Source organism: Poecilia mexicana, unplaced genomic scaffold, assembly GCF_051168715.1.
Source record: "Poecilia mexicana isolate PSO_F unplaced genomic scaffold, ASM5116871v1 scaffold_9, whole genome shotgun sequence".
Classification (NCBI taxonomy): Eukaryota; Metazoa; Chordata; class Actinopteri; order Cyprinodontiformes; family Poeciliidae; genus Poecilia; species Poecilia mexicana.
In genome coordinates, this window is record NW_028263378.1 from 29,109,092 (window position 1) to 29,122,663 (window position 13,572).

The 13,572-nt window shown below is 36.3% G+C and overlaps 1 protein-coding gene across 1 annotated transcript in view; it reads right to left on the reverse strand.

Moving 5' to 3' along the window:
- citb (citron rho-interacting serine/threonine kinase b) overlaps positions 1-13,572 on the reverse strand; it is a 62,104-nt gene that overhangs the window by 27,624 nt on the left and 20,908 nt on the right. The window contains exons 9-15 of the mRNA XM_088008465.1: positions 13,073-13,198; positions 11,579-11,674; positions 11,031-11,147; positions 10,721-10,830; positions 10,309-10,483; positions 7,823-8,020; positions 7,670-7,723 (exon numbers count right to left, since the gene is read on the reverse strand). Of these exons, the coding sequence (XP_087864591.1) occupies positions 7,670-7,723; positions 7,823-8,020; positions 10,309-10,483; positions 10,721-10,830; positions 11,031-11,147; positions 11,579-11,674; positions 13,073-13,198 (876 nt within the window). The remainder of the gene's footprint in view (positions 1-7,669; positions 7,724-7,822; positions 8,021-10,308; positions 10,484-10,720; positions 10,831-11,030; positions 11,148-11,578; positions 11,675-13,072; positions 13,199-13,572) is intronic.

A 13,572-nucleotide genomic window follows, 5' to 3' on the forward strand; every position in this document is an offset into this window, starting at 1 on the left:
AAAAAAAAAAAACAGTTTCCAGAGAGGAGTTGGAGGAACTTGATTTTTTCATATTTTATCTGTCTCATGTTATACTGTCACGACATGGTGACAGTTTTAATGTCATGTAAAAAACATTATTTTAAATAAAAGTTACATACTGCAGCTTTACCCCCCAACAATTAGACTCCAGTGTTACATGAAGCACATTAGGATAGTGATATAATGCATTCATCATTTTAGCAAGATATCTTGCTTATTTAGTCCAGGTATTCAGAAGTAGAAGTGGGCCAATCGTTTCATTAGCATAAGGTCCATTTTCTCCATCAGATATTCACAAGCTGCTATGGCAGGAGAAATGAGGGTAAGACTGATGAGGCTCCAAGCTAAAAGCCTTTTGCTCTCGGCTCTAACAGGAACATGTAAACCATGCAGAACTTCAAGGAGGCAGAAGAAAGAAGCAGAGCTTTTAAGTACATAAATTAGCTGTCTGCTCAGCACTGACTCAGTGCGTCAGCTCCTCTAAGGAATGGAAGGGGACTGACAACATCCACTGAATCCAAAAGGCGGGGCGCGAGATAAACTGTGTGAGGGCTGCAGGGGTGATCTGTCATGCATCTATATTTACTCAACTCAACTGGCAATCAAATCAATTGAGCAACTTTCAGAACTGCAGTAAATTGCATTGAGAGATTTACTTCCTCAACGCTGTTGAATGCAAATGGCTCGATTCTATTTGTGGAAGCTGTGGGTGTCAGTTTCCTTGATTGTAATTAACATTTACTGTGAGCTGAAGCTGCAAAATGCCGATAGATCTTTGCCTTCCTCTGAGTATGACTAAGCAGGGAATTGATAAGTAATCTATTGCCAAACTCAAAATGGAGTCTTTATTCTGAACCGACGAGGTTTTGACAGATTTCTTGTATATGACTATAACATGTCCTTGTCTTTCCTTAAGGTCTGGATGATTTGAAAAAGTTCAGAAAGACACTTTCAACTGATCCAAAATGTGAGCAATCTGATTAGAGCTGGGCTGCCACTTATTCCTAAAATACAGAATAACCCTTTAATTGATAAATACATTGTGTAATTCATTTTAAATACTCTAAATATGGACAAATACATAAAGACAGGTTAATAACACAATGATGGAAACTCTACTTACATTTAACAATGTATGAAAACTGAATAAACGTACACTTACTCCGCAAATCCAGAACAAACTTCTAGAAAACTACAAAACAGCTGAAAACACCGAGCTCCTTTAAATCAAGGCTAAAAACCCACGTGTTTGTAGCTGCCTTTGATTAATGATAAATGTACAGTACAGTCTTAAGTTTCTTATATTTATTGTTATATTTTACCTTTGTGTGAATCTGCATATTTACATCCATCATCTGAATTTCCTATTACTATTATTCTTATTATGTCCTATTACCATTTGTTTTTTAGTTTTTTATAATGTTAAATAATCAAATTTAAAAAGCACTTAAAATACTAAATATGAATTTCAATACTTCTTGCGACCATCTTTTTTTTATATAACTTGTGCTGATGCAAAGTGCTGCAGGAGTTTGCTGTCTGCTCAGTAAATGTAGTGACAGCCCTGCTTTTACTTTTCCACTTGAAATGTGGCAACCTTAGACAAAAGGTTAATGGAAAAATCATGTTGCTTCTGTAAAGTTCTGGCCTCCCGTTAATAATATATAAGAGATTAAAATTCTTTCTTCACAGTTTCATGTGTTCTCTACAGAGCATTCTGCTCTCAGATGGCAAATTTATTTATGACTCAGAATATCTAAGGGTGTGTCTCCAGAGCCGCTTGGTCTGCTTTAAATGGACCAGAGTTTGTTTCCTTCTTTCGTCTGAACTCTGGAGCAGATGAAAAACTGTTTTCTCAAAGTGGGAAAGCAGACAGACTATTCAGGATCAAAATGAACCAGCGGGAGAAAAAGATGTGATCTGAAAGCTTGAAATCCTTGAAACACATCACTCTGTATCTTTGTAGCAGCAGCACATGTTGACCTGCGTTTCCATTCACCATGTAATTGCACAATTTGACATTTCAAAGATAAACGTGCTTAATGGAAACACAACAGTTCTGAAAAAATCTCTTTGGTCCTTGGATGAGGTGTGTTTTTTTGGTCATATCGAAATTTGTTTATTTTGCAAAACCGCAATGGGTATCACAACAAAGAAGACAACAGGAAGTGGCAGGAGGACGATGGCACGGCCTGTTTTCTTCTGCTGATGCAAAGTGCTACAAGTCTTATGTAGACTTTTTGCCTACATAAGATTATTTGTATGTGATTTTAATTGTGTTTCTTTGTTATTGGAAACACCGCAATTGTGAAATTGTGTTTTATCGACATTATTGACAAAGTTTTCCACACATTTGTAATGGAAACATAGACATTGCATCTCACCTCTGCGATCTTTTTCGACTGTGCTGCATCACATGTACATGAAGCAACATGCTCTGCTCTGTTAGCTAGCAACTTTTGTAACTGCATTACATTGTTTAAGTGGGTTGATCAGCTGTGAAAAGTGCAGTGTGAAATTAGGGTGTGTAATTTATCACATTATCTAAATTCTTTTTCAACAATGAAGAAGCTGCATTATCCAGTACACGTCACACTGCAAACACTATTCAGCCAGTGGAATGTAAACACAGCTGAAGAAAGACTGATGAACTTGCAAACTAGCCATCAGATTTGCTGTCACATTGTTCAGGCTGGTAAAGATACAAGTCTTTATCAGTCGAGTGGAGAGAGTGGATCAAACAAACCAGCCCAATCTGCCAACGTTGTGGAGAAACGGATACCGTGAGAGATCCTGTTCCATTTCCTGTCAACTAACTGTACCGTTACACTTTGCAGACATAATGCTTTGTGGAGAAACACTGATGACAATATTACACGAGGTTGGAAAGAGGTGCTGACATGTTCACACTAGAAACAAAACAATCTCCATGACAACAGACCAGGGCACTAATGTTGACAGGGCACTCTGAACTACATGTTCTGTTTTTTTAAAAGTACTTCACAAAAACATCACTACCTTTGTTCTGTCTTTACCTTACACTCTTCTGTTATGCTAGATTTTTTGTTAATTTTTATTATAAAGCACCTAGTGTTTTTTTTTAAGTTTACTTACTCACTACTTTTCATTTTCTGTTGCAGCTCAAAGTTTTAAAAGTTGAATTCCAGGTAAACACACCCAGAATATAACTTCTTGTCCTCTTTTTGATTCATCTTAGCATTAATGTTGCTAACAGGACATGGTGGTCCAAGAACACCATGTTTAATTTAAGATGAAATCTAATGTTTACTTTGTAGAAAATGTAAGCACCAAGACTATGAGTCCAGACAATATTGTGTTTAATAGTTGCAAAAGTTAGCAACAGACCTTTCAACCAAATAAAAAGCTGTGATAATGTAATTTGTTTACTATTTCGTCTCTAATCTACAATTTCTTTAATTTTATTTGTAGGAGTGTGCATAAGACTGACATAACACTGTCATAAACATGACATAACATCTGTCATGAACATGAACGAGTCCTTATGAATGTCTATGACTGTTGTCATGAAGTGTCATTTTGTAAATAATGACACTTTTAATGCAAAGTTGCTTTAAAAGTTGCATTAAAAGTCCATTAAAAGTGCCAACTTTGCATGATTTTGTAAATAATGACAATTTAATACAATGTTGGCATTTTTAATGGACTTTCAATGCAACTTTTAGAGCAATTTGCATTAAAAGTGTCATTATTTACCATATGACACTTCATGACAACAGTCATAAACATTCAGAAAGACTTCTTTATGTTCATGACAGGTGTTATGTCATGTTTATGACAGTGTCATGTCAGTCCTATGCACACCCCTTCAAATAAAGTGTTACTGACTGCTTTCAGTCACCAGGAATGCTTACTGTGGAAGCAGCTTCCTGTTTTCATCAAAATGTAGACACTGTTTATTTGTAATACTAGATTTCTATCAGAGCTTAAGGAGCAGAGTATTTAAATCAACTGCTGATTAAACCAGGATATATCAGCAGGCAAAAACATTTCTTAACCTTAATGCTTCATGTAACTGTGCTAATTACAACGAAGAGGATGTGAAAGCATCAGTGGAGAGGCTCCATCATATGAAGCACTTCTGAAAATGTTCACCCAGGATGAGAACAGGAGATATCATTGGAGGATCATCCAAGCCGTGCTAATGAAATCTCATCACTTGGAATCTTATGCAAAGAAAGTGTTCATGTTCTTGCTCCTAGTAATTTAGCTTAACATTTTTATGTTATATTTAATATAAAGAATACAACCTGCAACTTTGTCTTAAACAAACTGTCCCTGAGTGCAAAGCGAATATGATGTTACCAAACAGATCAGTGATGCATTATTGTCTGAGATAATCGCTGCTTGCAGAGACCCCAGCAGTGAACAAAAGGCTGCACAGCTGCCAGTTCAAAAGTTATTTTTATGCGTTTCATTTATTGTTTTAAAATTTGTATGCTTCAACTCAGTTTCTTTTGAATGTGGTCTCATTCTGAAAAACAGCTCTAAAACTTTAAAAATATTTCAGAAAAAATATTTAAAAATGAAACTTAGCAGTATCTCATTCTCAATAATCAAATCTGAACATGTCAAATCATGTGATTTGTGTTAAAATTCAGGCATTGATGGGAGGCCAGGATGTTTGATTGGTCCTAACCAGCAGCATAGTTTGCTTGTGCCTTGGGCCAGCTCTAGCTAGTAAACAACATTTGTGTTTTGGGGACAAAATGTTCATTTTTGATCTGATGAAGCCAAAGCACCTTTTACACATGTTTGCTCTTGTCTCTTGTATGGCTGCTGGAAACTGCAGGACAATTTATGGCTGTCTTTCAGAAAGTCCACATGTGTGGAGTTCAGGACTAATAGTTGTCTCACTACTGCTCTCTTTGTTTCCAGTGCCAGTTTAGGTGAACAGCCATGTTTTGGTAGTTGTGTCATACTCTATTTTCAGATGATGGATTGAACAATTCTCCATGAGAAGCTGAAAGCTTATATTAAGCTTTTTAAAACTTTTCAACAACTTTCTCACTGACCAGTTTGCTGCACTCATGATGCAGTTTGTTCTTTAATAAACAAGCTGGATTTATACTGACATTAAAAAACACCTAGTTGGACCCTATGAACTATTTAAGCATCTTCTAAAAGCATTTGCTGTGTTGGCTTTAGTTTTTAGGTATCACAGTAAATGACACACTTTTCAGATTTCTACATGTGAAGAGATTTTTAAAAATTCTTTTTTTTCTCAATTTTACAATTTTGCAGTATTTTTGTCTGTCTTTCACATAGCATGTTACTAAAATAAACTGACGTTTGTAGAAATAATATAACAAAATAAAAGTTCAAAGTAATATGCATACTTTTGCTAATGTACTGAATGTATATTCAAACAACAGTGATAAAAACTTTAATAAAAACAGGAAATGTTCTTTTGGATAATCCTGGCAGATCATAATTTTATGGATCCTGTTATTTTGAAAGAAGATCACTTATTTTCCAATTCTGCTGTTTTAAAGTGCATCACAGACAAAGTAACTCTCAGACTAGTACTATGCAGAAAACTGAGAGGTACTGAAGCTCTTCGTGTTGCTAAACTTAGTGATGTTGCCTGATTGCTGGACAGAGGAATCTATGAACACTGCAATCTGAACAGTTTGTTAGTGGGAGGATCTCAAAAGTAGGGCAATGGGATAAAAACAGACTGAGATGCTGATGGTATTAGTGCAAGAATCTATAGATACTTAAACAACATCTATTGAGTAATAAGTTGGCTTCACCCTTTTTCACCACAATGAACAATAAAAGTAACATTTCACCGAGCAGAAAACAGATCAAAGCTAAAGATTTGGCTAATTTCTAACCACCTAAAAACGGTAGCTGTAGGTAACATACTCAACATTATAAATTCGATATATAATCACTAATAATAATAAAGATGTCAAACAATAATGGCTGGATTAAACTATTCTTTTCACAACTAATACTTTCATTTCAAAGTTATATTATTTCAGGATGTTTAAAAGCAAAGTCAGAAAAAGGATAAGGTGTTCGAGTATAGCTGCTGCCTGTGCCATTTCATAAGCTCAAATAATTGTTTAGATTAAATATTTGGTAGCATATCATATTTCAAGTGAAATTAATTCCAATATAATTGGACTAATGGGTAGCCCTTGATGCACACCAGATATTTTTAGTAGATGAGATGCTCAACCTCAAATAATTCAAACAGATAAAGAACAAAAAATAGAAAAAAGCCAGGAAAATATAATCACAATATTCACCAACAACACTGAAATGAGATGCTTTCTGACATCATGCAACCCCATGTAAGAATACATGGCAGCTGAAATACAGCAGTGGTTCCTCTGAGGGTTAACAGGAAGTCTGCTAACAGGAAGTCTGCTAACAGGAAGTCGGTACACGTAACAAAAAAGCTGCTCTGTTTGATCTTTTTGAGCTTTCAGCCTCATTTAGAAATATTAGCAAACTTCTGCAAAACTCATAGTTAAGGTATGATGTGGTTCATCTTTAGGTAATGTTTTGCAGTTAGTTTAACATCAGTGAAGCTAACCATGCTAATCACTAGCATAATATGCTAAAAATGGCTTCAAACGTCAACCCTGTGATTCTTTTGGTTTTGAAAATTATATTAAGTCGTATTTTGCTGAGAGTGGACAAACAGTGTGGCTTCTGCTCCTAAAATTAAAGACTATATCTGCACAAAGCAGAAGGGCTAGAAAAAAAATTAAAGTTGATTAAGAGAAATCTGAATGAGCTGAAATTGATATTTGCAGTTCAGAACTGAAGATGAAGAATCATTGGTTATCACATTTCTATCATTTCACAGTTAATCTTGATAATATACTCAATACTTTCACTAGAGCAATTAATAAACTTGAGAATTAATCTATTTAAAAAAAGCATTTGGAATAACAATGAATAAATGAACAATTTATTTTAACAGTGATTTTGTGTTGCCCTGAAAAACAATGAATTCATAACACAATTTAAATGTTTGCACTTAATTTTATTACTGCCAAAAAGGTTCATCACCAGCTGCATTTCCATTGAATATATTATTGCAAATTTGACATTTCAAAAGTAAATTTGCTTAATGGAAACACCAATTTTGAAAAAAAAAAAAAAAGGTTTTTGATTAAAAGTTTTGCCGCAAGGAAGAGGTTATTTTTTTGGCTGTATTTTATATAACTGGAATGGAAACTTTTTTTTTTTTTTTTTTACATCACACGAGTCCCATAATTAACATGGAGATGTTGCCACTGGTGCAAATCACGAAGAAGAAGAAGACAGGAAGTAGTTGGAGGCGTGGCATGTTTTTTAATTACTCCCGTGTAATTTTAATTGGTTTCTTATTGAAAAGAAACACTGCAATCGTAAAATTGTATTTTTGCGACATTAGCAGAATACTGAAAGGTTTCCGCAAAGTTAGATTATTTCAGTATGTTATTGAGAAGGAATATATTATAAAGAAAAGAGGTGCAAGAGCTGCATTGACACAAACAGGCTATTTAAGTTGTGTGTGATGATTCAGGAGGTGTTCAGGGAAGGAAAGCTGTCAATAACAAGAAGCAATGAAATAGCAGGAAAAAATAAAAAAGGAGCAACTCACTGCACAGCTGTCTCTCAAGGCATCGTACTTGCGTTGTATCTCATCTCTGTGTGCCTACAAAACATGGCAAGAGAGACAGGGAGACGTCACTATCAAAATGACATGACACCAAAGCTTAGAGAATGATGCTTCTTTGCTTTCTGCCGTCCTTACTCTGAGAACAGTGATCTCCTCCTCAGCCTCTGCAGTGGTCTCCTCCAGCTCGGTCTTGGCCTGCTGCAGTTGGCTCTCCAGAGCGTGGCGAGCCGCCTGAAGGTTGGTAATTTGAGATTCCCGGTCTTGCAGCGACAGGGTCAACTCTGTCACCTGGCGCTTAATTTCCAACTTTTGCTCCTCGTTCTCCAGTCCGATCTACATGAGAAAATGAATCCCCTCATTTACAGCTGCAGGCAGAAAGTCAGAGGCATGTTGACATCTCAAAGCTTTCCACAGGGATCTCTAGAAAATTTTCATGGCCAGACATGATCAGAAAAAAATTTAGGTGGGCAGAGACTAAAAATAAAATAACAAATGTGTCAATATAAAAACATTTTTTATATGTACATTCATTTACTTATTTATTGGATTTACATGAATTTTTTGAGTCAAGAAGACAGCTCTGTATGCCTTCCTATGACCTGAACATGATTTTCTGGGGTGAGGCACCATTTTTCAAGAGGGGGCCATGGCCTTCCTGATCCCCCTTTGGGAGCGCCACTGAACAGCAGCAAAGCTGGTGAGTTAAAGTAACTTAAACTCACTGATTAGTAGATATTTAAAATATAATTAAAAAGCTAGAGATGCACTGAACAATCTGCTGGTGACTGGAATTAGCATATTTTTAGCTTGACTGGCCCTAATCAGTAAAGGCCAGTAATAATTTTTTCAACAGGGTATACCTAAACACCAACAAGTTCTTCCTACAATAGTCTTTGATGTCAAAGTTACTACAGGATGTTTAACTCAAAGTTAGCCATCTTAAAAAATAAAGTCTGAGGAAGCATGAAAGTTATAATTTGAAACAAGTGTGACTGCTACAGGGAGATAGATTTTAGCAGTTAGCAGGAAGGCTAAACATATTACAGCAATGTTTCTCTAAGTCTTTGGAGCGTTCAGCTTCTGTCTATAGGCACTGACTGAATTTGGAAAAAGTTAGTAATATTTTGTAAACTTCAGACCTAGGATAAAGATCTCAAACTTCTCAAAAATCAAGCTAGCATTGTCTAGCTAATCCTGGCTATGCTAACTGCTACCATAAAATGCTAAGGACAGTTACACATTGGAACTCTGATTATTTTTTCTATCACTATTTTTATAACTTGCTTGTAGCTGTCGAATAATAATAAAACTCAGAGTTACTCTCTATTTTATATTCCCTGGCACCTACACAAGTGATGATCAGAAGACGAGAACAAAAAGATCAGATTTGGTATTAAATGGCTCTTGTCAGGTCAGAGCTTTATATAACCAGTCATCAGATATGAGCTAGAAAAGTCCAACTGGTCCTTCTCATCCTTGCTCAAGGGTTAAAAGAAAAAAAAATCTGGTTGATTGAACAGGAAATTCAAAAATTGTTTAAATATTTTCTTGCTAAGTGAGATAATTTCCTGTAAAAGAACACAGTAGCTCTCGTTTTAATGAGCTACATTTACAGCAACTGCTGTACACCAGATGCTTACTAACATCAGAAATGATACTAATAAATGTAAAAGTTAAAGTCATGGAGTGCTAAGATGATGCAATAACACAGGCATGTTTCTATTCAGAAGCAGATTGACACAAATGGAAGCTCAACTTTGCAATTTGAAAGGACAGTGCATGAAGTTTACTTAACGGGGCAGTTTTATGTATTTTCAAGGCACATGGTGGTATTTATAGCAGAACCAAGTAACTATGTTAAATTCAGTTGTTATAAAAAGATGTACATATCAAATATGTCTTTGCAATTTAACTCCTTTAAATTGGGCCTCTGTCTCTTTAAAAACTTCTGCTCTTTCTGAAGCTCTACCTTCAAGAAGCCATCACAACATGGTACTTCTATAAATCCTGTAAACAATGTTTTTAGCACTGGTATAAATAAAACAGGTGTTTCATTTAAACAGATGTTTCATTTATAGAAGAGCTACTAATCACTAGCTCCTATAATGAGCTCAGCTGATGTACAGTTCCATAGTGTTTGCTATTTTATGCTGGCTAGTCTGGAGGAACTGAGTGGGGGAGCAATGGGAGGGATGCTCTTTGAGGTGGAAGCTTGATAGCTTGGAATCTGCAGATCTGATGAGGAGCTCCACCTTGAAGGCGGGGCTAGGTCCCACCATGAGTTTGCACAGCTGAATGGTTGCCATGGGAGATTCAAGGATTTTTCAATCATACATGAAAGAATCAAGGCAACAATCCAGGTATATTTTTGATGAGGGAATAACATTGCAACATGATGTAAAGCTCAAAAAAGTCAGTTTTACATAATACTGGCCCTTTAAATTTCCCTTTTACTTAAACTCAAAATCACAGAAGAAATACTGTAAAATAACTAGCCAGACTGAAAGACATAAAGTTCAATACTACATCTACTTATCAAGGACATGAAAAAAAAGGAGAGAGAGAAAATGTCTGCTAAATAAAACAGCTTCACATTTGACTCCCCCTAAATATCTTCTCACCTCCCGGAGCCTAGTCTCCAGTTCCAGCACGCGGCTCTTGTTGCTCTGCTCCTGCTGACTCATTTTCTCCAGATGCTCCTCCAGTTTGGCGTTCTGGGCTTCCAACTTCCCGGCCTGAGACTCCAGGTAAAACTTCTGCTGCCGAAGCTCCGAGATCATCTCTTCCTGGGCTTTCCTGATGCGATCACACATTGATCTGAGCAAGCGCTTTGACAGAAGTTTATGCAGCAGAGGCACAATCTAAATCAGTCGCAGTAGCTGCTGGATATGATTTATTAAAGGCTGTGCACAAGCTTCCTTCACTCTTTAAAGAAAAATGGCATGAAAAGCTGCGGCCTACACTTTGATAAAGGAAGATCTGTGAGATGTTTGATAATTTAGGTGGAAGACGTGTTTTTATGTGGAAGCTTACATATTTTTCTGGGTGTAGATGCTGCTGTTAGCTGCCAGTTTATTAGCCTCTGACAGCTCTGCAATTCTCTGCTCCAGGCTGTTCATCTTTGAGTCCATCGCATTAATGGTCTGAACAAAAAAAATCCAACATGTTTCAATTTGACATTTAGAAACTTCTGCATATGTTGCATTTAGGTCAAATTTGTTTCAGGCTCCTTTTTTGTGTTGTGCAACAAGATTTTTTTTTCCAAATGTAAAATATGTGTCAGTATGATCAACGTTAAAATAAGCCTGAGATCTGCGCTGTTGCCAAGCTGGTCAGTTCTTACCGCCTTCTGTTCACTGATGATGCTGCACTTCTCCTGCACCTCCTCCTCATATTTGCTCTGACTGGACTCCAGCATCTCCTTATCAGCCATGTCCGCCTTCATCTGAGCCTCCAGCACCTGTTCAATGCCAGCCGGCCCACAGAACCACAACCAGGATGTCACTTAGCGGCACAGAGAACGGTGTGAAGATGACATAGTGTAGATTTTCCAAGCATAAAGCACAGCTGACTGAGCCAAAACATGGACAATAAATATACAGTAACAGTGAGAGGTGTACCAACATTCATCATTTTAAAAAACTAGATTAGGGTCAATAAGTTTTTTAATTTTTCAACTTGTTTTGAGAGGGTTATGTTTTGCAGTGCAAGTCATTGAAGTTGTATGCTGTATGATTATTCCACCTAATGAAAAACATTTTAAATGTATTGTTAAAATCTCAAAATAATTCTACATCAATGCTGATGATAAGTGTTAGTAAACTTCTCACATCCTGAAAGTGAATGTCGATATGCCTGTGGGATGTGATTTGATGTATTTGGTGACCAAACCTTTATTTTGTCTTCATAGAGCTTTTCCTTCTGTTTCAGATGGGTTTCCAGCCGTTGGGCAGTCGACTGGGTCTCTCGCAGATTCTCCTCCAACTCCTACACGAAAACACAAACAAGTGACGATCGGAGGGTAAAAGCAGCAAAAGGCAACAATAAACTAACCCAGTGAATTGGGTTTTATACAGACTAATTATGGCAGCTTTTAATTGTTGAAAATATTCTATACACTTCTTGTGCCAGGAATTTCTTATGAATTTAGAAATCTGAAGGAAGTCATCTTTCAAAATGAACATGGACAGGTTTTCTTTGCACCACCTTTGGCAGCAGCTTTCATAAAGCATTGTTGACAGGAGACATTATTCATAACTGTATGCTGGCTCTCGGTTTGTCAAATGAGAAAGAAAGGAAGCTCATAAAACCTCTTTATCAAAACATGGACTCCTTTTCTTTTTGATGGATTCTTTATTGGTCTTATGAAGAGCACAGACCACCTTGCTGTAGCTAGATGGTGACTGGAACACGAAGATTTTTATTATTGACCGGCCTTGATTAGTGACCAGCAGACTGATTTTTTTGCACCAAACCTAAGTGCTAACAGGTTGCTAACAGCAACACTTTGGTGTGAAAATTGCAACAAAGGAAAGTTTCAGTAAGGCTGTCAAAAGAAAAATAAAAAGTGAGAAGAAGCTCAAAAATGTTAAGAACCTTGTAGAAAGAACCTTCACAGAAAATGTAAGGCTCTACTGATTAAACACACAGAGACTGTTTACAGTTTGTAATGTTAACCACGCTAATTAGGTTAGCAGTATAATTATGTTAATGGTGCTAAATGCTAACATAAGATGCTAAATGGTCTAAAATGTCAACTCTTTAATCAATTGTGTTTTTATAAAGAGTGAAACACTGTTGACCTGCAGAGCTGTGTGACACTATCTGCTCTCTCACAGACAAATAATAATAGTAGTGACAAGATAAAGGCTGCTTAGGTTCCTGCAGAGACAAAATACATGTATGAATGATTTACTAACATTATAGATGAGCAAATGAGAGCTTCTTTTAAATTATTTTTTATTATTCTGTGGTGTGAATTGAAAACCTGTTACATAACATAGCAAATGAGACATGCTGCAACTTTTAAAGTTTTGTTTAAAGATATTCTTGCACCAATAACCTGAAGGATTTTTACTGAATCTTTTGATTTTCAGTCATGAAGAAAGAGAAAACTTTATAACCTCTGACTTTTCTTAAGTCAGATTTTAAGACTTAAGAACCTATTACTATTTACTGTTGAGAGAGTAAATAGTCTCAACATTTCATTGTTGAGACTATTTAAATTTTATGCCAGAACTAGAAAGCGATATTTAGCATGTCACTTATAGTTCCAAAGAAGAAATTTTAAGGAATCTGCTCTCCAGAAAATGACGACAAACTTTTATTCCGCTTGTGGCTTTTCTGACTCCTCTATAAGAGCCGAAAAGATAAAAGGTGAGTTACCAGAATCTTTTCTGCCATCTGCTGAATCTGCTGGGATTTGCTCTGAAGTTCGTCTTTCAGTTTAGTCTCACGGCGCTCAACAATCTCCAACCTTTTCACTTGGTTCTCGAGAGTCTTCCTTCCATCCTGAAGATAAGAACACAAACAAAAAACAAAGATAATGCACAAAAACATGAGGGAATGTTTTATTTAAAAGGGGCAGTATTATGTGTTTTCCAACCACATAATGTCATTTTATATCACAACTAACATTGTGCTATAAAATGCAAAATGTTAGTTGTGCATTTTTGCAAATTAGATCCGCTGATGGAGAAATCCAAACACTTGTTGAAACACAGAGACGTTTTGACATGCTACAACAAAGTCGCAGCACAAATGTTCGTCAGGGGGTGCAACAACTTGTCTTCTTGGGAACATAAGGCCTCTTTGTGCTTTGTGGCATCCTGCAGCAGATTTATTTATCCAACACTTTCAGAGTTTTTTTTTTCCTTATGTGGCCA